The 23217-nt window shown below is 45.2% G+C and overlaps 9 protein-coding genes across 9 annotated transcripts; 5 read left to right on the plus strand and 4 right to left on the minus strand. All coding sequences in view use genetic code 12, as the record gives it.

Annotated features, from left to right (window-relative positions):
- Window positions 1-344: 344 nt before the first annotated feature.
- On the minus strand, window positions 345-1370 carry CXQ85_004623 (uncharacterized protein; the record flags this gene model as incomplete). Its single annotated transcript, XM_025488236.1, has 1 exon — window positions 345-1370. One exon carries the CDS (start codon window positions 1368-1370, stop codon window positions 345-347), a length of 1026 nt encoding a protein of 341 aa, XP_025342898.1.
- A 2331-nt stretch (window positions 1371-3701) lies between these two features.
- On the plus strand, window positions 3702-4688 carry CXQ85_004624 (uncharacterized protein; the record flags this gene model as incomplete). The annotated part of the gene is made up of 1 exon (XM_025488237.1): window positions 3702-4688. The coding sequence occupies one exon, from the start codon at window positions 3702-3704 to the stop codon at window positions 4686-4688; it is 987 nt and encodes a 328-aa protein (XP_025342899.1).
- A 210-nt stretch (window positions 4689-4898) lies between these two features.
- CXQ85_004625 (exosome catalytic subunit) lies at window positions 4899-7829 on the plus strand (the record flags this gene model as incomplete). The annotated part of the gene is made up of 1 exon (XM_025488238.1): window positions 4899-7829. The coding sequence occupies one exon, from the start codon at window positions 4899-4901 to the stop codon at window positions 7827-7829; it is 2931 nt and encodes a 976-aa protein (XP_025342900.1).
- Window positions 7830-7913: 84 nt separating this feature from the next.
- On the minus strand, window positions 7914-8525 carry RIB3 (3,4-dihydroxy-2-butanone-4-phosphate synthase; the record flags this gene model as incomplete). The annotated part of the gene is made up of 1 exon (XM_025488239.1): window positions 7914-8525. The coding sequence occupies one exon, from the start codon at window positions 8523-8525 to the stop codon at window positions 7914-7916; it is 612 nt and encodes a 203-aa protein (XP_025342901.1).
- Window positions 8526-9065: 540 nt separating this feature from the next.
- CXQ85_004627 (uncharacterized protein) lies at window positions 9066-9476 on the plus strand (the record flags this gene model as incomplete). Its single annotated transcript, XM_025488240.1, has 1 exon — window positions 9066-9476. The coding sequence occupies one exon, from the start codon at window positions 9066-9068 to the stop codon at window positions 9474-9476; it is 411 nt and encodes a 136-aa protein (XP_025342902.1).
- Window positions 9477-9839: 363 nt separating this feature from the next.
- On the minus strand, window positions 9840-11126 carry WRS1 (tryptophan--tRNA ligase; the record flags this gene model as incomplete). The annotated part of the gene is made up of 1 exon (XM_025488241.1): window positions 9840-11126. One exon carries the CDS (start codon window positions 11124-11126, stop codon window positions 9840-9842), a length of 1287 nt encoding a protein of 428 aa, XP_025342903.1.
- A 1063-nt stretch (window positions 11127-12189) lies between these two features.
- CXQ85_004629 (uncharacterized protein) lies at window positions 12190-17292 on the minus strand (the record flags this gene model as incomplete). Its single annotated transcript, XM_025488242.1, has 2 exons — window positions 12190-12574; window positions 13901-17292. 2 exons carry the CDS (start codon window positions 17290-17292, stop codon window positions 12190-12192), a joined length of 3777 nt encoding a protein of 1258 aa, XP_025342904.1.
- Window positions 17293-19610: 2318 nt separating this feature from the next.
- Window positions 19611-22322, plus strand: CXQ85_004630 (uncharacterized protein; the record flags this gene model as incomplete). Its single annotated transcript, XM_025488243.1, has 1 exon — window positions 19611-22322. One exon carries the CDS (start codon window positions 19611-19613, stop codon window positions 22320-22322), a length of 2712 nt encoding a protein of 903 aa, XP_025342905.1.
- A 98-nt stretch (window positions 22323-22420) lies between these two features.
- CXQ85_004631 (putative 3'-5' exonuclease) lies at window positions 22421-23146 on the plus strand (the record flags this gene model as incomplete). Its single annotated transcript, XM_025488244.1, has 1 exon — window positions 22421-23146. One exon carries the CDS (start codon window positions 22421-22423, stop codon window positions 23144-23146), a length of 726 nt encoding a protein of 241 aa, XP_025342906.1.
- Between the last annotated feature and the right edge of the window lie 71 nt (window positions 23147-23217).

The raw sequence follows: 23217 nt of genomic DNA on the forward strand, positions 1-23217 counted from the left end.
CAAGAGTTGCTGCCACCAAAAGTGAAGTTATATCCGTTTTGCCAAGTGCTGCATTGCTTCTAATCAAAAGGGAGACACTCGACAATTGCTGTATCTCGGTCTAAGAGATCGAGCATGGTGACCCTTTCGGGAGTTGTAATGATCGCTTGCTGGTGCATATGCTTTTGTGGTCCACTGTGGTCGTTTGCCTGGGAAACATCCAACGGCTTTGCGGCTTGTTCCTCTTTGAGCTCCATACGCCCTAGTGTTTATTAATGCTCTTATGTTTATTAAGTTTCTTGTGAGTAGCTTCACAGCAGGCCATCCGTGCCTTGGTCGTAGTCGTTTCTAATTATGAAGCACCTCTAAACGGCGCTGAGGTGGTGAGGCTCAAACTGACGGAGCTCCATTCTCATGGACCTAAGCCAGTCAAACAGGATATCATCGAGATCCAATTCAGCAGGTACCAAGATCTCGCTTGCTGTGATCTCTATCTTTCGAAGCCCTGGAATACGAACAATGCTATGAGATCCTTCGTCTATTGTTCTTCTTGACTCTGTGTGTCCCAAAGGATGATGAGACCAGCGACTAGCAGAGCTGGAGTGAGATGCAACTGGCGCCAAAGTGGTATCTGGACCACGTTCAGGCGAATAAGCAGCAGCGCCTTCTGGGGATTCCAGGGATGTCTCAACAACCTCCTTAGTGCTTTCTGTCTGTTCAGTCTCCGCAGGCTTCTCGGACTCTTTCTCCCAGAAGCGTCCACACTCAGAAGGCGTCCACCAGTAAACAGGGTACCTTCTAAAGATGTTTCCAAATATACAAGCAACAGGAATAATCAACACCAGCGACACAAGCTGCACTGGCAAGTACCACCAGCTCATATTCCTCACATGTTGATCAATCAGAGGAAGCATGGCCAGGGCACCAGCAGGAGGGTGAACGCAATTGCAGATAGACATTGCTACCGACAGAACAGCCACACTAAGGGCAGCCGAGGCCCACGAGTTGTCACGGCCTCCTGAAGAAAGGAAAAAGAGTTTCTGGATGCAAATGCCAATAACCGAAGACAAGAAATGGCCCATGAATATATTCCTCGGTTGCGCCAACGGCACCTGAGAAGCATTAAAACAAAGAATAGCTGTAGCAGCATACAGCGCTATGACGTTGTTGGCATCGTGTTTGGTGAAAACAGTATGGTTCTGAAACACTCCAGCCAAAAGGGCTATACCACAGAAGGATGCCACTAGGATCTCCAACCATATAAAGTAGTCATGAGTAGCTGAAGCTGGATATCCACCCAAGACACGCCGAAGAGGTCCAGGAAGGTGATGGACCTGGCTTCGAGGCACATACTTGTTGGTATACTTGTCTAACGAGAAGGTGAAGACCATGTTTGGAAGGTTTAGGGAGCCCCAGGTTTCGCACGGAAAGTGGTGATATATAAGCGAATGGCTGCGAAACGCCAGGGTCTAGGAGAAATACCAGATATATAAACAAATGGGATTGAAAGAAGGAGGTTTGGGATTTTTGGTTTATTTAGGTAAGACAAAGCACAGATGGCCCGTTTGGGATGGTGGTGGTTGATTTGTCAGACAGGAAGGGCCTGGGACGGTCAGAGTCCGCGGTCAGAGTCGAAAACGGTAGGGTAGACTGGACCGCCGAATGGACAACGGTTGGGAACCAGTGATGGTTTTTCTGGGTTAGGGTTTGACAGATGAAGGAGGAGGGGGCATTAGAAGAAGAAGTTGAAGTTGAAGAAAAGAAGGGACGTAGACGCAGGGTTTTGACAGTTTCTGGGCAACGTCCTGGGGCTTGAGAAAAGGACGATTTATTCCGTGAATGGCTGTGTTGAAGATAGGTTTAAACCTGGAATCTATGGTTTAGTTGATTTTCGTTCAATGGAAACCCTTGTTTCTTGCCGTGTTGACGTTTACTATGTGTTTACTTTTGTGTAACGGGTATTCTTTAAATCTCTCGGAAGATGCGGCGAAACGTCTGGCCTGTGATAGCCTTTTGGACGGTGCCAGAGAGTTAAAGTTAAATCCCGCAAAAAATGGGAAGCAGACGGAAGGGCTGTTTGTGAAGCATTGATGGAGGTAAAGAAATGGTGGTTGTTTAGTTGAGAGATACTGATAAGCAATGGCTGGTATATGGATGTAGATAAAAGAAGTGCAATCGAATGTAGACAGAGGACGTTGTAAAGCTCATAAAGGTCACAGCTGGTACAAAGGAAGGACTCATACTAAAAACTATCACTTTTAAACGCTCAAACGCTTATATATCTCATACCCTAGGCCCATTGCTCTACATTCAAAACACATGCAATGGATAGATGATGCCGTGGACCTTACATGTTCATGCTGCACCAGGATTAAACCACTGCTACTGCCGTTCTACAACACCATCTAGGTCCCTACAATCCCATCTCTGCACAACGATACCACTAGCAAGGCAAAGCAAAGCAACTACCATTTCCAATTCCACCAATTACTTTCCCAAACTTTATCCACTTCCCTAACCACTTCTTCTCCCTCTACCGCCTCCAAATTGCTACTTTTCGGTTTTGCACCATATCTCAATCTTGTACCACTACCTGGACCATCTACTCTGGTTCTGAGCTCCCACCAGTTCCACTCCCCTTGAACCCTCCACTATCCCACCAAAACCTAAGTAAACACTTCCCACCCAAAGTGGCTTAGATTCGTTGTTCGAGTACTCGATTGTGGCGTAGATCTGTTTGTGTCTCGAGACTGGTTCTACAATACAGCCTGTGAGGGACGTCTGGTATAGTATTACTGTGTAAAGAAAAAATAGAAGACTTTTCATGGTCAAGGAAAGTAACCTACCAAGCCATCCCAAGCACTTAACCTTTAAAAGATCCGAAAAATACAAAAGCCGTTTCCACAAAACATAGTAAATACTATCCATCTCCAACAATGATGCCTTCGCTCAGCACATTCCAAAACATGACGACGTAACTGGAGGTGGCTCTTGGCGCCATGCGTTTTTCTGAGTCTTCCCCAACCCCACAATTGCGGGTCTGCTTTTCGCAACCATTGCTGTTGGCTTCACAAGACAAGATACCAAATGAAAACGGTTAAAATGTGTATTTTAAAAATAGCTGGCGCCCTGGGCCCCTTCTGCGCCTTGTAGTGTCATTGCATTCGCTTCTCGATGTTTGTTTGTGGGTTCGGCTCCGGTTGATCCGTGATTGTTCCGAAGAACACAGCCATCGCGAACCAGCAGTACACGGACAAACACGCCAGTGAAAAAGTGCCCTTCTCGTCAAAATGGGATCTTTATATTGAAAACTCCCGCCAAAAGTGACCCTGCTGAATCCAAAAATGCTCTTTATTTCTTCCTACGACGTCTCCTTCTCCCAATAAACCACCCCTTCTCTCACCGCTCAGCCTCGCGCTAGAATGCTGTCAGCGCACAGCGGATCTGCTAGCCGTTGTCCTGCCGTCCCTACTTGAGTTGCTACCCAGCAAAGAACAATAAATAGGCTCTGGCTGCAACTACACACAATCTTCGTCTTTTTTTTGCCATATATTCAATTCCTACTAATGCTGTCGCTGTCTCTGTCTCAGACCCCCCGCTGGCTAAGGTTTAAGAAAATCCATTACTACCTTATTCCCTTAGTGGCATTGGTGGTATGGTGGGGCATGCTCATCGCCTTGATGCTGGCATGGTCCATTCAAGGTCACCCCATATATGCGTTTATGGACGAACGTCAGCATCCCGTGTACATCAGTGACATTGGAGCGACGAACCTTCAGCCGTTGTTTATTTCGTGCACGGGGTTCCAGTTGATCTTCTTTGTGGGGACCTTGTTGATGGAGTTCGTGTTGCGGAAGATGACAAAGTTGCAGCCATACGTTTCCAAGAAACAGCCGTGGTTTGCCGTGGTGAGTATCATTTGTGCTCTTATCGGCCAATTGGGTATTCTTTTCGTGTCGATTTTCGATACTGTCGATTACCATAACGTGCACATCACCATGGTGGCAGTGTTCATTTTTTTCATCTTTTGGGCTTGTTTTTTCAACTTCCTCAATTCATTCATTTTTGGCAACTTCCCTCTGCGTTTGAACCCTAACCATGAAAAAGTCATCTTTGGTAAACACCGCTGGGCCAACATGTACATGGTTTCGTTCTTTTTCAAGCTCTTCTGGCTAGCTGCTGCGGTTGTTTTCGCTGCTTTCTTTGGCTACTACATGAAACATGGCCAAGATTCGCTTTCTGCTATCTTTGAATGGACCATTTCCTTCTGGTACGGTCTTTTGCTTGTTTTCTGGGCCATTGACCTCTTCCCTTCGGCTGTCAAGCACTACAGAGTGCACCACCCAGAAGAATTCAACACTCAGTTTGTCGATCACCACAAACTTCCAATGACCGAAGTGGGCCACAACTCCTTCCAACCTATTCCAAAACGCCATTCCTCCAGCTCAGGCATTGACGCTACTACATTGAACCTGCCTCCTCGTGCACACACTGCTCATCAAGCTCCTCCAGCCAATCCAGTGACTGCAAACCCATACGATGGAGCAATCACCGTACCTATTCAAGAACCAGACGAAGAGTTCCAGGACCCTTATAAGCAACAAAAAACTTCTGAAAACTTTGTCCCTCCTACTCAGACATACACTGGTAGCACTCCAGTGCACGAGTTTCTGCCTATGCAGATAAGACAGATTCAGGAGCAAGTTTAGACGGCAATATGGGCTTTTGGGTGCTTCACCCATGTGTAATTTAGGATCATAGTTATGACTGTATTTTAGTAAGGGTAATTTTTCACTTTGGCAAGGTTAGTGGTAATGGCTGCAAAATACCTGTGGTGCACGGGTTTCTCTACACTATACTCATTCACTTATATGCGATGAGAATGCTTACCTTCTCATATATAACCATCAAAAGCACCCATGCTTCTGCAAAAAAGACTCTCTTCGGGCCTTACTGCAACCCATAAGGTTTTTGTACGCTCCAGACACGGAGGATGTACGAAGATCGTCAGAGAGCATTATTTGCGTAGCGATATTCCTTGCTACTCCAGACTTTGCAGAATCTGTCCAGACTTGGTGAAACCAGATGCCCAGGGTAACTTGCCTGAGTTTATTTTATCTGAGTCTCCCTTGAAGTTGAAGGATGGCGTTGGTCATTATGTCATTGTTGATACCAATGTGGTTTTACAGGCGATCGATCTTTTGGAGCACCCAGACTGTTTCTACGATGTGATTATTCCACAGGTTGTGCTAGATGAGGTGAAAAATAGATCTTTTCCTATCTACCAGCGTCTTAGAGCGCTTGTGAAGGCTGCTGATAAAAGGTTTGTTGTGTTCCATAACGAATTCAGGGAAGACACTTACGTGAGCAGAGAGAAGAACGAGACCATCAACGATAGAAACGATAGAGCTATCAGGCGATGCGTTAAATGGTACCACGACCATTTGAACAATAAAAATAGCACCACGCCTGTTAATATTGTGTTCGTGTGTAACGATAAGGATAACAGAGAGAAGGCTGTTGCTGAGGGTTCCGATGCTAGATCTCTTGTTGAGTACATTGAAAGCTTGCCTGATGGAGAAGAGCTTCGGGACTTGATTCCTACTGAGAATGAGTCTTTCGATAAGAATGCCGACGAAGTATCGTTCCCTGAGTACTACTCCACCTCCAGAACCATGGCAGGTATCAGAAACGGTACCTTGTACCAGGGTGTCATGAACATCTCCACATACAACATTCTAGAAGGGTCTGTGAGTACACCGGCTTTCAAGAAACCCTTGTTGATTGTGGGTACGCATAATCTTAACAGAGCATTTAACGGTGACCTTGTGATTGTCGAATTGCTTCCAAAGGATAAATGGAAGGAACCTTCTTCTACAATTGTGGAGGAGAGTGCCATTGGTGCTAACGATAATGCTGAAGAAGAAAACAAAGAAAGCATTATTTCCGATAAGGAGCGCAGAGTGTTGGCGCAAGAGGCCGTCAAGGCTACCTCTGCTAAAGAGAAAAAGTTACAACCAACTGCCCGAGTTGTTGGTATCACCAGAAGATCCTGGAGATTCTACGTTGGCCAAATTGCTCCATCTTCGGTTTCTGTTGAAGAAGATACTGGTAACTCCTCCAAGACTTGTTTCGTTATCTTGATGGACAAGCTCCTTCCTAAGATCCGTATCAAGACAAGAAAGGCAAAGGACCTTCTAGGACAAAGAATCGTTGTCACTGTTGATGCATGGCCTGCTGACTCCAAGTACCCACAGGGACATTTCGTTAGAAGCTTGGGTGAGATCGAAAGTGTTCAGGCCGAAACCGAGGCTTTGCTTTTGGAACATGATGTTGAATACAGACCTTTCTCCAAAGCGGTCTTGGACTGTTTGCCCAAGGAAGGTGACAACTGGGTTGTTCCTGAGAAGTTGGACACCGACAGCCAATTGAAACAAAGAGTTGACTTGAGAGACAAACTCGTTTGTTCGATTGATCCTCCAGGATGTGTGGATATCGATGATGCTCTTCACGCTAAGCAGCTTCCTAACGGTAACTACGAAGTGGGTGTTCATATTGCTGATGTTACTCACTTTGTGAAGCCTAATACTGCTTTGGATAACGAGGGTGCATCTCGTGGTACTTCCGTGTACTTGGTCGACAAGAGAATCGATATGTTGCCAATGCTTTTGGGTACCAACTTGTGTTCCCTTAAACCATACGTTGACAGGTTTGCCTTCTCGGTCATTTGGGAAGTCGACGAAAACGCTAACATCGTCAACGTGAACTTCATGAAGTCGGTCATCAAATCGAGAGAAGCCTTCTCTTACGAAAGAGCACAGAACAAGATAGACGACCCATCGCAACAAGATGAACTTACACAATCCATGAGAATCTTACTCAAACTTTCAAAGAAGCTTAAACAGAAGAGATTGGATGCTGGTGCATTGAACTTAGCTTCTCCAGAAGTCAAGGTCCACATGGACAGTGAAACATCTGATCCAGGTGAAGTTGAAATCAAGAAATTGTTGGAGACAAATTCCTTGGTCGAAGAATTCATGTTGTTTGCCAACATTTCCGTGGCACGCAAAATCTACGAAGCATACCCACAGACTGCCATGTTGAGACGACACGCTGCTCCCCCAGCCACGAACTTCGAGGAACTTAATGAGATGTTGAGAGTGAGAAAGAATGGTATGAATATTTCCTTGGAATCGTCAAAGGCATTGGCTGACTCTTTGGACCGTTGTGTTGACGACGAGGATCCATACTTCAACACTCTTGTACGTATCATGTCCACTCGTTGTATGATGGCTGCTGCATACTTTTCATCAGGTTCATACGGTTACCCTGACTTCAAGCATTATGGTTTGGCTGTTGATATCTACACACATTTCACGTCTCCTATCAGAAGATACTGTGACGTTGTTGCACACAGACAACTTGCGGGAGCCATTGGTTACGAGAACTTGGATTTGAGTCACAGAGACAAGGGTAAGATGGAGTTGATTGTGAAGAACATCAACAAAAAGCACAGAAACGCCCAGTTCGCCGGCAGATCGAGTATTGAGTACTACGTCGGCCAAGTGATGAGAAATAACGAATCTGACCAGGAAGGTTATGTGATCAAGTGTTTCAACAACGGTATCGTTGTGCTCGTACCAAAGTTTGGTATTGAAGGTTTGATCAAGTTGGAGTTCTTGGGTGACGTGAACAGTGCTGATTACAACGAAGACAAGTACGAGTTGACGTTTACGGACTTCAATGGCAAGAGAAGAACCATTGCAGTGTTTGATAAGGTGACGGTCGAAGTGAAGTCTGTCAAGGATGAGGTCAGTGGAAAGAGAAAGGCACAGTTGAGTTTGGCATGAATAGATTGTATAGTATAGATTAACGGCATGAAACTTGAACGTCTTTATTACTTTTTTTTATGCTATTTACAACTGTCTGGGGGTCTACTGTGCGTTGATATGGTTCACAAGCTGCTCGATAGTGATCACCTTGATGTCGTGTTTCTTGGAGAACTCCAAGCAATCGTCCAATCTCATCATAAGTCCATCTTGGTCTCTAACAAGCTCACAGATCACAGCAGCCGGCTGCAAACCAGCCAATTCACAGAGGTGAACAGAAGCCTCAGTATGGCCTCTTCTTTGATTAAGCAAACCAGGCACAGCCCTCAAAGGCAACATATGGCCCGGTCTAATGAAATCATCCGGCTTAGACTCCGTACTAGCCAACCCTCTAGCGGTCAAGGCTCTGTCGTGAGCAGAAATACCCGTCGTGGTGCCATGAGCATAGTCACAAGTAACCGTGTACGCCGTGCCATGACGGTCAGTTCTATCCTTCAACATCGGCTGCAAATCAAGCTCGTCAGCTCTCTTGGTCGATAACGGAGCACACACGTAGCCAGACGAGTGACGTACAAGGAAAGCCATCTTTTCCTGGGTGGTGAACTCAGCAGCGATGATAAGATCACCTTCGTTTTCTCGGGTCTCGTCGTCCATCACCACGAGAAACTCGCCCTTCTTGAACGCCTCGATGGCCTCTGGAATAGCAGTAAACGACATGAGGTTCAAAACAGAAGAAACGTTGTGGGGATCAATCGAGTTGGAGTTGGCTGCGAAGAAATATTTCAGAGGCAGGAAGCTGGAGACGATTATCAGCCGATTAGTCAGACGGCGCCGAATGTCAAGGGTTAGTCAAAATTAGTCAACACCGCCCAAAAAAAGTGGGAATTTGTCTGGCTTTATATATTCCACAAAGTTCCAAAAAGGAGGTGTTTTTCTGCATTGGTGTCTGTTTTTGACGACCAATGGCTTATGCACCGTGGACGATCAGAGGCTGATTGAAAAACGGTGACTTTTGCAGCCGAACGAAGCGCATGCTCCAGCCTTGTTACAAAAGCAGCCTGTAAAACAAAAAAGACGGTTGATCCGAATTCGGGATAGGGATTGAAGCCACCGTCAATTTATGCAACTTATGCATTTTTTTTGGCACTTTTTCACGTTTTTCACCCAAAGCCCCATTCCCTAGGTCAACTGTCAAACCTCAGGTTTCCTGCAGAAGTAGTATATACTTAAGCTTAGAAGCATCTACATCCAAAGAACATGGCTCTGGTGGATAATAAACCTAAGGATATCTCGTGCAAGGGGCCTGACGGGGCTGATTTCGAGTTCCAGAGAGTGCTGTTTGAAGATAAACTCGTGATTAATATCCTTATAGATGGGGTTATGGATACGTCGTTTGACCTTCCACTTTCTACACTGAAGGCTATAGATTCGCTGGTTTTGACCAGTGAAGACTCGTTGGGCGTTGAGCCGGTAGTGCTCGTGGGAGATCCACATAACTTGAAGCTTCAGGTGGTGGCTGGACAGATAGGCAAAGTGGTGTACCTGCTGGGGAACAGACGGAACGTGATTTTGAGTATGGGCTCGAGATGGTTTGGCAGGGAAACGCAGGATGGGGACTTTGAAAAGTTGATGTTTGTGTTGGAGAAGGTTAAAGAGGTCCTCAATTGAACCTTTTGAGGCTGTTTGGGGTAACCCAGAAGGCTCGTTGAATGGACTGGAGAGGACTGACTCTAAGGATAGACCTATAACTCTTTAGCTGGTTCTTTAGAGCCAGTCATGAGCTATGCCACAATTGGCCGGCAGAAAGGCTACAGAGCTGCCTATACCAAATAGGCATTCTTTCTCTGGAATTCACGTTCCAGATCCGCCATAGGCATTCAAAAGTTGGCTATGATGAGCTTTAGCCTTTCGTTTTGCTTCCTGCTTGACAAACGTCACCCTTACACATGTATATATTACAAAAACTAACGAACTACCTACAATCACAAAATAAAATAAATGCATCGTATTTCTATATTATATGTGTAATACTTATTTCTTGGACTTCTTGACTCTCTCCTTGGCAGGCACCTTTCTTTCGGCCTGGCTGTGAACAAGCGTGTGTGGCTTCATGAAAGAGTCGATAACGTCCTGGTCAACCTTGGCTCTTCTTTCCTGGTAAGCGGCAACGTATTCTTGCACAACGGCAATACACTCCTTCTTCATCTCAGAAGACATGATTTCACCCTTCTTGTAGCCGTCAGCCAACTGGGCCAACTTCTCATCGTCATCCAAGAAGAAAGAAAGGTACTGGTAAGCAACATCAACTTCGACATTACCACCAAGCTCCTTGTGCTCCTCCAAAGTGGCTCTACCACCGGAGAAAGCGTATTTGTTGATCTTCTTCTGGATCTGCTTAGGAGTGTCATCCATGAAGATAGAGGTGGTGCTGTCAGAAGCAGACATTTTCGTAGAAGCACCTTGCAATGCAGGGAAGAACTTGGCGTGGATCAAAGATGGCTTACTGTACTTGAGCTTGTCGGCAACGTCTCTGCAAACTCTGAAGTAAGGGTCCTGGTCAATAGCGCAAGGAATCAAACATGGAGTCTTTGGGGGCAAGTTCAAAACAGAAGGGAAGGACGAAGGGAAAGCAGTGGCAATTTGAACAGAAGCAAAGTGGAGCTTACCGATACAATCAGAGTCCTGGAAACCAAAAACAGCCTTGGCGGTAGAAGTAGTAATTTGTCTAGAGGTTCTGACAATGTTCTCGTAGAAAGCAGGGTTCATGAACTCCAAATCAGAGAAAATGAAAGTGTTCTCTGGCTTGAAGCCCACGGCAATAATGTCCTTACAGTTCTTCTTAGCAAAACCCTTGACATCTTCGATAGTCAATTTCTGCTTGAACAAGAACTTCTCGTCATCGGTCATTTCAATGACAAGCGGCACGTCAAACACGTCTTGCAACCATTTGGTGAAAATGAATGGAACCATATGGCCCAAGTGCATGGAGTCCGAAGATGGACCTCTACCAGTGTAAAGGAAGAAAGGCTCTCCGTGTTCATACAAGTCCAAGATCTTGTGCAAATCTCTCTCAGAGAAAAACACGCCTCTCTTCAAGAGAGGATGAGGCTCGTGGCCAGTGATTCTTTTAAAAGATTCAAGTGTTTCATCAGTGATGATCTTGGTACCAAACTGGGCAGAAAGCTTGTTGTAGTCGATACCTTTGGAAAGACCGTTTTCGTCAACGGCACCCTCGACCTCCCAAGGGGTGATTTTCTGTTCCTGGGCCTTCTTCTCTTCTTCGATTTTGAGCTTTTCTATGTCTACCTGATCAGCCATGGTTGGAGGTTTACAGATAACGGAGAGGTGAAAAAGTACTGATTAATTTGGCGTGGGTCACGTGGTTTCGGAGTGACTCAAGATGGTCCAGGCAAAGAAAGGACGAGTCAGGAGGGGACAAAGTGAATGATTGGAGGTGTTTATGCTTTGGTTTAGGAATATGGCTGGTGGGGAACCGCTTGGGTGGTTTTGTTTTGTGTTTGGGTTGCTGGGGGTGGTTTTATCGGTGGCTGCAAAGTGCACTAAGAGAGGCCTATAGAGGAATGGCAGAAGAAGGAATGAATGGAGGAGGTGGTTGAATTTTGGATTGTATTTTTATTTAAGGGAGTAAAGAGGTAGGTTAAAGTGGTACGGTTTTGCTTGCTTTATCTTATTGATGGTTTTTTTGGAAAATGGTTCTTGGCTGGTGATGCCTCTTTGGCTGCGAAAGACTGGTGGGTCAACAGTCAAAGACTGTTCACGAGGATGTGGAAATACCAGCTAGATTAAGATGTCTGTGATTTGGATTGGTTTAGTTTTCTTTCAAGAATCTGTACTACAAAGTTTCATAGATGTGGTTTTTGGTATTCTGGGTTTTCGGTGTTAGATCTGTACTTAAAATGGCACTGCAAGCACATATGGTGTTACTAAGGACCAGTTTATTGTTTCCCATTACATTATATAGACTGTAAGAAGATCAAAAGATCTCCGAGTTTCCCTAAATTGGCCATTTTGTAAGCCATAATTGTAATTCTAGCAGGACAAAGCATGGTTTATCTGGTTGGCTTGATGTAATTCTCTATATTATCTTACCAACATGAATGGAGCTATAGAAGTACAAACTTCACGTTTCTTTACTACCTTCATTTTTCAGCAATTTTGACGAACAGCTCCACTCTTCACTTACTCATCACATACCTCAAGCAGCCAGCGACTTATCATCACACGAGATGACGATAAGACAATCTGACAACTAAAAACCTACTTAACTTCATCAATAATTCCCAATAAACCTCTATTTTATTCTTACATGATCTACAAAACCGCAGTACCGTTGCAGAGTTTATTACATTATGTGACAGAATTAGAAGTTGAGCTTCTGGAAGAACCACTTGTTCTTACCGGCCTGGTGCTTCTCCTCCAAAGCCTTTCTCACAACCTTCTTGGCCTCGACTCTCTGAGATGGCTCGTTCAATGCATCTGAGGTAACAGCGTTCTTGAAAGACTCAACGTCCAAGGAGTATCTGGTTGGCATCAAGTGGTTGTAGTTGATGACCTTGACGAAAGGCTTGACCTTGGTTCTCTGGGCAATCTTCTTAGCGTCGTGTGCCTTGGTGATTCTCTGTGGACCTCTCTCGATACCAACAACAAGGGCGTGTGGGAAAGAGTGGCCCTTGGTGCCGTCGTCTTGTGGTCTGACAACGACAACCTTCTTACCAGCGAAACGGCCACGGGTGACAATAGCTGAACTGTTAGTATGATGATGTTAGGGGAAAGGTGAAATTGCTGAGATGCTGGAGTTTTTCACTTTTACGAAGACATGGTGTTTCTCGACGGGGACGAATGATGGAGCTTTGAAAATTTCACAGTATATGCTTTATGAGGCCACGATTACAGCCATGTTGTTGCTTTTCGGATTGGATGCTTCTTCAAGGAGATACATTGGAATAGGTCATAATGGAGAATTTCATGGATCAAACGATGGACAAATCAAACAGGAAGGATGGAGGATTGACAGCGTGAGCTCAGCAATTTCAACGGAAGTGATAGACGGCAGTACATACCAACTTTACCAGACTTGATGAACTTAGCCATTTTTGAGTTGTGGAACAGGTGAAATATCAAAATCCTTTTTTCTTCACTAAGTAGAAAATTTTTTGTGAGTAGAGGCTGCGAAGGATGTCGCCCTCTGTGCAGGCCCCACACATATACTGGTAAAGGTTTTTTTCGGTGTTTGTGTGCGACATTTTACTAGTAAATGGGTGGTTGTATAGAGGTAAAGTCGCGGTGGGGCGCTGAGGGCTGGTTGGCGGTCACGTGGCGTCTGTGACTGCGAAACCCACCAGTTCCCCAGTCCCCAAAAATACATAGAAACTTCAAATAACAGCTGGAGGGTGGTAATTAAAGGATAGATTATGTTTCTTACGTCAGTTGGGGCCGTTTTGGATGGTTTCGTGGGCCAATTGCAGTGGCTGCGAAAAACCAGTCGCACGATACTTAGTGGGATGGAAAGGTAGGTGAAGGTGTAGGAAGAGTGATTTAGGAGATTTGAATTTTGGAGGTTGGAAATGTGAAGAAGAGGTAATGGAGATTTTCATGGTGTCTTTGGATTTCCAGAAATTGGAAGTTTGGACGAATTGGCGGTGGTTGCTGTGGCTTTCTACTGGTGATGCGCATACTAATATGGGTAGAGAGAAAGGTATGAGGAGGTTCAGACAAGTTTGACTGGATTTCATATTTTGAGGTTTTGAATGGGCTCAAAGTGGATGGGTGATCTTGGAATTATGGTTTCCTTATAATTAACTATGCTTTGTGGACGTTTGGCTGGGGGCTTATAAGCCACTTATATCTTAAGTATGTACCAATTGGCTGCGAAAACCACCAGTACCAGAACCAGGTAATCCCATACAATTACAAATTACAATCTATATCGTTTTTTGCTTGAATATGGCCCAATTATCTACTTACTCCTTGCTGTCTCCTTTGCTTCTCTTTCAATGCTTCTGGTGTTTTCATGCTCTTGGCTTCTACAGACAGACTATGAGATATGTGTATTGGTACAACGTCACCGCTACTGTTTATTATTACGAGTTCTCGTAAGCAACTTCGAATTCATGGCTGTGATGCGTCCCTTGCCGTTCGATGGCGACTGATACCTGTAAGTGATGTTCTGCGTAGGGCTGGTGGGGGTGGTTTTGGAGAAGCTCGACCGACGAGACTCCTCCAGTTTGGCTGATGGGTTGTTGTTCACCGCCAATAACGCAGCATGGAGTGTATCGTTATCAGGGCTTACTGGGTCCTTGGCAAAGCCTGTGTTGTTGATGTTGCCCTTTGGAAGCGGTGGTGGTGGCTTTCTCTTCATACTTCTAGATTGCTTGGTTCTGCTCTTGAACATCAGACGGCCTTTAGGATCAAGGGTTTGCTTTGGCAGCAGAGGTTCTTGGTCTGAGGTTGGCAGTTGCACAGTCTTGGGCAGTTCTTGGGAACCCGTTTCGCTCACCTTACGGTTGCTCTTGGGAGGAGGTGGTGGAGCAGCGGCTGGTGCTGGAGGTTGAGAAGGACTATCGAGCTCGAAACTCTTTTCGCTGTTCAAAGGTGGAGTCTTGAAAGAAGGAGCATCCATAAGCTTAGGTGATGGGTTCAGCGACACCTGGGACTGTTCTCTTTCTCTGTCGAATTGTCCTAACTTGGATCTGGCTAAGGCAACAGTCCAAATGTCGACCTCATACTTATCCACCTCAAAAACGAAAGTCGACTCTATCGCTTGAACTGCAAAAATACCAGTCACTGGAATGATCTTTCCAAACTTGGCAGAGTGGTTCGTGACAACTTCCTTGAACAGGATGAATGGATAGTTGAGAAGAACTTCGGTCACCAACTTTGGTTCATTGCTACCTTCCTTGATGAATATCAAGAAGCGGCCATGGGTGGTCAAAACAAGAGTACAATTCTTTGCTCTATCCAACGAGAAGCTTGAACTGCGGCTTCTGCCATTTCCACCACTACCACCAGACTTTGAAGACGATGCATCAGAGCCGTCGTCGTTCTTCTCTGTGTGGTTCAAAAACTTCTTCAAGAACTTTCTACCAATCTTCGATGCAGACTTTCCAGTACCGTTGCTCTGGTCTTCCTTTTCTTTGCTTTCAACAGGAGACGTAGGTGGATCTTCATCTTCTGGGATACTCGTAATCTTAGGGTCAACTTCCTCTTCAAGGTTGAATTCAATCACAGCATCCTTTTCATTAGCGGCGTAAGGAGAAGACTCAGGTGCACTTCTCAAGCCGCCCTTATTACCTTGAGCCACCCTAGAAAGCATGGAATCTGATCCACCAACCTTTGCGACTGCTTGAAGTTGGTTAACATACTTCAATGGAGCATTGTGTATCAAGCCTTTATGTTTTCTCTCGAAATACTCTGTAGGTTGTTTGCAAACTATGGCCTGACCAACATGTAAAATTCTCTCCTCTGGAGAGTTGAGATGATCTTTCCAGGCAAGCTCAACACTGGAGATTGGTGGAACCTCTGGCTGCTTGGAATTCTTCCTTTCTAATTGTGAGCTGGAAGCGCTGAATGAACTGGAAGCGTGGCTGACACTGCTTCTCGAGAAGTTTGCTCTAGAATTGATGACAGGTCTCAAAATGTTGGTTCCTGGAATATATTCTGGGGCGGATGGCTTTCTAGCACTAGCACTTGCAGATGGATTTGACACATTCGGTTGGCTGTCATCTTCGTCTTGCTTGTGGAACACATAAGCTGCCACACTTGCAGCGCTATAGTTCTTCTTTCCTCCTGAGCTACTATCGCTTGTAACACGCTTCTGACCTGGCTTTTCTTGCGCTTGAGCGGTTTGGCCAGCGGCCTTCTTCTTGCCTGGCTTACGGATAATCTTCTTTGGTGAAACCTTTGGAGCAGGTGGCATTTTCATCATGGACTTGGCAGTCATCTTATAAGGACCCAATTCAGGCACAGGGGTGTTCCAGATGGAATCAGTGTCATTAAAATCGATCTCATGGAAAAAGTGATGCTTTTGGATTTGGTTAATCGTTGCTCTTCTCGAGGGCTGGAGTACAAGAACCTGCTTGATCAAGTCTCTGAGAACCAAGGGGAAACCGGCACTGAAGGCGTATTGCAATTTCGTAATCTTTTGGAAAGTAAGGTATTCGTTTGTGGCTTTAAATGGAGGTTTACCTGCAATCAACTGATACAAGATGCAACCAAGAGCCCAAATATCACCAGGCTTACCGCAGTACTTATTTTCAAGCAATTCAGGAGACACATATTCAGCAGTACCCACAAACGACTTGGCCCGCACGTCTAGAGGGTAATCTTCATCTTCACCAGTCTCACCGTTCTTCTTTCTTTCAAGAAGTTTGGCAGTACCAAAGTCGGTAATCTGGATTCTGTAGTTTTCATCCAAAAGCACATTCTCTGGCTTAATATCTCTATGGATAACACCATTGTCATGCATGTATCTGATGGCATCAAGCATTTGAGCACCGAAGTAACGAGTACATTCTTCGTTAAGCGTACCGTATTGTTTGATGAGTCCAAGAAGTTCACCATTGGCTGCAAAATCAAGCACAAAGTAAAGAGAGTGCTTATCTTGGAAAGTGAAAAACAAAGAAATCACACCCGGACAGCCACTAAGCCTGTTAAGAGCGTGTTTCTCAATATTGACGTACTTGACCTTCTTCTCCTTGATGATATGGCGCTTGTCTAGTATTTTTACAGCGTACTTCTTATCAGTGAGTTTGTCTGTGGCCAACACCACCGTGGAGTAGGAGCCCTCGCCAATATCTTTACCGAATTCAAAATCCTTGACCGTGCGGCCAATCACCTTGTAGTCGTAGCCACTGGAAGTGGAAGAAACGGTTCTTTCGGCACCGCCCTTTTCAGCCCAGTTGTCGACGCTTTCGCTACGCAACAGCACATCCACGTTACTGGATTCATCGTCCACGTTCTCCTGACTCTCGGTGTGGCGACCGTGATGTCTGTAGTTTGTCTCTATAACAGGCGGGGTCGACACCAACTGGCGATACTGGCTCTCGGAAGAAGGAGTATCGAGCAACACATTCAAACTCGAAGAGTGTAAAGCCGATTGGTTAGGCTGAGTAAAATCAAACGAATCACTCAGGCCAGGAGAACCTTCTCTTGCAGGAGTACGGGGCAGAGCTTGGGCAGACAGCTCGTTCAACGCCTGGAACACCGCCTGGGCCCTGGTGGGATTGATCTTATAGGAAGTTTTGCGTACTGGCGGGGTGTTATCGCCAACATGGTTCAGGTTCGAGTCCAATGAGTCCTGGGACTGGTTATGAGAAGCCGAAGATTGGTCTTGTTGAGGATTGCTATGCTGAGCATAAGAGGAGTATATTTCACCGAAATCTGGCAGCTGGGTTCCGGAAAGACCGGCACCGGACCCGGTACCCAGTCCAGAGTTCTGGGTCAGCGAGGTATATCTATTGGACATGGATTGTGGAAATTGGAACGCTCAGAAAGAGCATATGGGGTAAGCCAGCAACGGCAGGGGAAGGGATGCAACGGTGGAGCACAGGGGGAAAACGCACGTGACGAGAGAATGGGCTGGCTGGGTTGGGAACAGGTAGGTTTATGGGATATATGGCGTTTTCCTGTGATGGCCAGTTTTGTTTGGGTTGGAGGAATAGGAAGCCCAAGATATGGTTGCCATAATCTTTAAGCACTGCCAACTACTACACGTATTTGTACTGCAGGTAAGCCAGCCGGTGAGTGTCACAAAAGTGAGTTATCCAGGGTGGTAGAGGGAAGAAAGGGGTATGTAGAGGTTGGTGGTGAACGGAAGAGTATGGAAAGTTGGTTTTTGGGAGGACTAGAGGGGTGTGGTGGTGGATTAATGGAGGACCCTTGGCTACTGGAGGGTCTTACTTGTGTGCAGGAACATCAAATTTGGCAACCAGACCTAGTTCACCGAAACCCCCAGCAGTTTTGAGTTTTTATAATTTTAAATGTGCTGGTCGTGTTTGGAATGGTAGAAGTATACTGCTAGTGTCTTTTTAAATTTAATCGGTCGTGCGGTTCGGGAGAAGCGGGATGGCAAGCAGTTCCGTTCGGGAGCAACAAAACACAAAGATAGAGCAAAAGGAAATTTTTGCAGCCGAGTAGACAAAAAAAATAAACATATCCAGCAATTTTACGGATGAGGACTGAAAAAGTGCCCAAGTTGGTGGACTTGGCTTTGTGAGGTCTGCCATGGTGGCTTGGCTGGGTGATGGTAGACTAAGGACCAATTATATTCTAAGACATAGTAGTGTTCCAAGAAGTAGTATATTAGAAAGTGTTTTACTCTGATTGCAAGTGTTTGCCCGAATGTCCAATAAGTATACTTATCGAGGTAATTTTCAGTTGACAGCCCCTTATCGTTGCCATTGTTAAACGACCGATCGGAAGAACCAACATACAGACTCCGATTGTATTATGAGACAGTGATGTTCGATTTGGGTAATTATCGCTGGTTCGGTCAAGAGTCGGTGGTTTTGTGATCTTTTGGAATGTAAGGCCTGGGAGTGGTTGGATGTTTGTATGGTTCTCGTTTTGCAGCCATTCTCGGTGAGGAGGGATTAGAAAAGGAAGGATTGGTAAAGTCAACAGGTTTTTTTGAGGGTATTTATTTAGTGGTGCTAAAGCTTATGGAATCAAGTGTGAAGATTTGTGGTTAAATATTGACCAGAACGACTTTCGTGGTACTGGAAGGTAGGTTTCTTGGAAACAGCTGCAAGTTACCTGATATATCTTCTGAAAGGGATGTTGAAATGAATTTCCAGTTAATATGTCTTGAGATAATAAGTTTCTGTTTGTATGGGGAGCCTCTGGATTGCAGCATTTCGATATATATTCTACTTCCCCTATTCTCCCATCTGAATAGACCTTCAATTAGATAAGGTGCCTGGCTCACAAACGTACTAAAAATTCAACAAATTAATGAAATGGCCTTCATTTACGAGCATTAAACTGGTTTTGTTTCCTACACAAGTAAAGAGAACTCGTAACAAGTCCCCTGGTAAGCACTTCCCACCATACCTTTACACCATCTATCTATTACTCTTCCCAATCCAATCCCCTTATGATAGGATCGTTTCTACTTCTCTAAAACTCCAGAAGACCTTATTCACCCACATTTCACCACCCTCGAACCACTCTTCCCAGTTCCCCCATTCCCATTCCCAATTCCCACCACCACCCCACCAGCCAAACACACACCCCGCCAAAATAAGCTTCCAGTGTTCTTTGGCGCCCCACAAAAAAACCTTATTCCCAAATGATCTGATTTGAACGAATTCCAATAATCTTCTTCCTTTTTTCGTCATTTTTCCCTCGCCATCTCCAAAACACTATTGAGCCTTCCCAGGGTCCATTATTTTTCAGGAACAGCTGAGGTTACGTCAGATCCCAAAAAAGCATAAAATAGGCTAAAACAAAAAATATCAATATTTTCCAAACCTCCCTTGGACTTTCCAAATCACCTTGGTTTCTCTCCCTTGGCCCCTCACTCTTCCTTCCTTTTACCTGCTCCTCCCTTCCCTTAACCACCTCTATACGCATATTCGCAGCCAGTTCTCACGCTCCATATTAAACAATTATCAACACATTCTTACCAGCCCACTGTCCCTGCCAACCACACAAACCGGTTGTTTTCATTTGTAAATTGCAGATTATTGATTCTCCAGATTACGGCAATTCGAATTATTACTCCTTCCACGTGACCGTTTTATCTACTTCTGCCAGACTCCATCTTTAACAGTCCAATGGGCAATGACATATCCCCTAGAAGCGTCCAATCTCGTGGCGTATCTTCGGGCGTTCTCTGTGGCTACAGCAGACCCTGAGTCGAACGATGCCGCCACGATCATCAAGCCACTTCAGTTTGGCCTAAACAGAGACGAGTTGAATAAGTTCTATCTCAGCAACTTACGCCCTGAGTCTCCGCCAATTCCATACGACCTACGGTCCCAGGCGTCTACGGTGCCTGCTGCCCCTTCAGATTCGAAACGGTCGACGAAAAGTCACGCTAAAAAACGCAGTTCGGTTACAGGTATCAACAATGTGAAGAAGGAAACGAGAAAGTCTGTGTTGGGTCAGAAAGATACCGAGGCAGCAGACGTGTCAGATGGGTCAGTGAAGACTATAGGTCTTTCTGAGCTTAATTCGCCTCAGGATACGCTTCCTCTGCCACATTTGTCGTCTCCTGACGATACCAGAAAGCCTAGGAAGAAGAAGAACCCTTTGGTGAAGTTATTCCAGAAATCAGACAAAAGCAGCATTTCCTCGGGCCCCGAGAACTCAATTGACTATAGCATCGATAAGAGCAGTATCGGGAAAACTAGCAATGGCAGAAGCAGTCTCGATACGGCCCACGACCATGAAGCAAGAATCTACGAATCTGAACCTGAAATGCGTACTTTTACCATTGATTCAGGCAGTTCTTTGGAAAGACATGCTCTTCGGCAACACAGCACTGCCGATACAATTCAAGATAGCGTTCTTGAACTTCCTAACGATAATGTCACTAGTATTAGTGGCTCTTACCTACAAGGCTCTGGTGGATCTTCTACAGACTCTGCGTTTACTGATATTGAGGGTGATTCATTGATGGACGTTGGCTCGGATTTGATGTACGACTATTCGGTTCCTGAGAGTTATGTTCTCCAGGAAGCTAAGAACCTGAAGAAACAGAAACGAAAGATGAAGAAGAATCACTCCTCCGCCAGTCTTTTCTCTTCGGTTCAAAGAAGCAGTCTAGACGAAAATGGAGACTCCAAGAACGATAGGCCTCGTGCACGAAGACAGGCAGATTCGCTCAAGTTCGAAAAGATGTATTTTGCAGTGGGAGACAAGAACCAGGAGCCGGCTCCTTCAAACCTCAGTCGCATGATACTGTCGAAATTCAGATCTACCTTCGTGAACCCATTGAACTACTTTGGCTTTGTGGGTTCTGATGCTCCAATGCCAAATTCTCATAAGGTTTTCATTGACTTTTTCACTCCACCAAAAGACAAGCCTACTCTTGAAAAGCTACCCATTTGGAATTCGACCCCTGTCCATGAATGCATTGGTTATGTTCTCCTACAACTATCGAACATGTCTGAGTATAAAGATAACCTAGATAAGGAGTTTATCAACCCTAATAACTGGCGTATTGAGCTTATTGACGAAGATGGTGAACTTTATGATGGTAACTTTGGTGTCTTGGATAGAACACGACAATTATCTTCATACAACAGTCCCAACTGTTTAGCTCTATGTCGTGTGACCAAGCCAGGAGAGATTAAAAACAACGAAAGACAGACGCCTCTTCCGCCTGACTTCAAGCAGAATCTTGATACTTTCGACAAACATCCAGGTTCCGGTCATACTAGTGAACCTATGACGCCGCAGTTTGATACTCAGCCAGACCAAATGGGCGTTGATACTATTGAGGTGAAGGTTGATAACATTCCTGACAGTCATACGAACATCGTGAGTTTCTTCATCAGTTCCCATATGACCGTGGGCCAGCTTCTAGACCTTATCTGTCTGCAATATCAAATTGATCCTCTTCGATACCGTTTGGCTCAAGCTGATTTCCCTGACAAACAAACCAACATGTTGGGAGACGACATCCAGCTGTCGAAGAACAGCTGGCAGCAGCCTTTGGATAATGCCGTTTTGCTTTCAACGCTTCCTACCAACAAATTCAAGTTCGTGCCTAACCTATCACAAACCATCAGACCATTGACAGACGTAAGAATGGATAGTTTCAGAGACAACAACATCACTCCGTCCTCGGCCACCTACATACCTCACGGTATCACGCCTCCGACGAGCCAATTGGAAGGTAAAGCAGAAGATGTATCTGCAAGCATGACCGACGAAAAGGACAGAATGGCACCAGACTTTGTGCATGATCACGAGCCAAAGAAAGCATCCAAAGCCGATCCTGACATGTCGGCTATCGCTAACAGAGTCAACAAGCTCACTTTCGGCGATATCCTCAACCAGAACCGTCCAAGTCTTCCTGTGAGTTTGAACACCATCTACTTCAAATGGACAGTGTACCGTAAGAAACCCCCCATCATCAACCGGATTGAGAAGGCGCTTATTATAGACGGTGATTACATACACTTGGCCCCCACAGACGACGTTAACTGGCGTAACAACCCGGCGGATAACCCATTGTCTACAAGCAACAACTTGAGCCACCACCACTACTTGCATCACTACAACTACTCCAAGTTCTACAAAGAAACAATGATGAAAACCAGTTCTTTTCATATTACACAGATTGTCAAGCTCAAGCAGTATACCCAATCGAAGAACCCTAATCACTTCAAGATTGTCATCCAGAAGCCTGCCAGTGAAACCAACAAAGACAGCGCAGTGAAGAAGAAGTACGATCTAGAAGCAGAAAATGCTACCCAGTGCCAGGAGATTGTTGAAAAGATCCGCTGGACTCTTCAGGTATACAACAATATGATTGAAAAGTGAGTTCCTCGTTATGTCTATTTTGCAGCCATTACGCATGCACCATCTCCATAGTGTGCATCTAAGTTATAAGGCATCACCCAAATTGGAAAACCATATCTATGGGCTTATCTGAAAACTGGAAGCGCCTAAGTGCCAAGCAGGATGTTTCGAAACCGCCGAAGGGGAAGAGCTTGCTGAAGATACGAAAGAATAAGATCGTCAGCCCGACACAGCGAGAGCCAGGCCCTCAACCCATCAAGAAGAATACGCCAAAGAAGACTCCTCTAGAAACATACTTATGGGGAAAAGACACCAATCTGGGCAAAAGTGCTATTGGCAAGTTTGTTGCTATAGATTGTGAGTTTGTGGGTGTTGGAGACAATGACCAGTCTGCACTTGCACGTGTTTCGCTTGTCAACTTCTATGGTGTCTTACTCTTAGACACATTTGTTAAACCAGAAGCTAAGGTCACCAATTGGAGAACGTGGGTTTCTGGAGTGGCTCCACATCATATGAAAGAAGCGATTACTTTTGTCGAAGCGCAAGAAAAGGTCACCAGCATTATCCAGGGAAAGACTCTCGTGGGCCATGCCTTAGGAGGTGACCTTAAATGTTTAAAGCTAAAGCATCCCAGAAAGAAAGTTAGAGATACGTCCAAGTATTCTGGGTTCCGGATCGAAACGAAAGGGCATTCGCCAAGTTTGAAAAAATTGATTTTACAGCATTTCAAGCTCGAGATCCAACGTGGTCTGCATTCGTCAGTAGAGGATGCCAGGGCTACCATGGCCCTCTTTAGAAAGTTCAAGTCTGAAATCGACATGGAGAGCATCGCCAAGCATAAGTAAAGTTCTACACCCGAGGACTTTTTATCATGATCGTGAAACGTAATTCATATATAATGCATCGTCAATATACA

Source organism: Candidozyma haemuli (genome assembly GCF_002926055.2).
Source record: "Candidozyma haemuli strain B11899 chromosome Unknown H_2014730914, whole genome shotgun sequence".
NCBI lineage: Eukaryota > Fungi > Ascomycota > Pichiomycetes > Serinales > Metschnikowiaceae > Candidozyma > Candidozyma haemuli.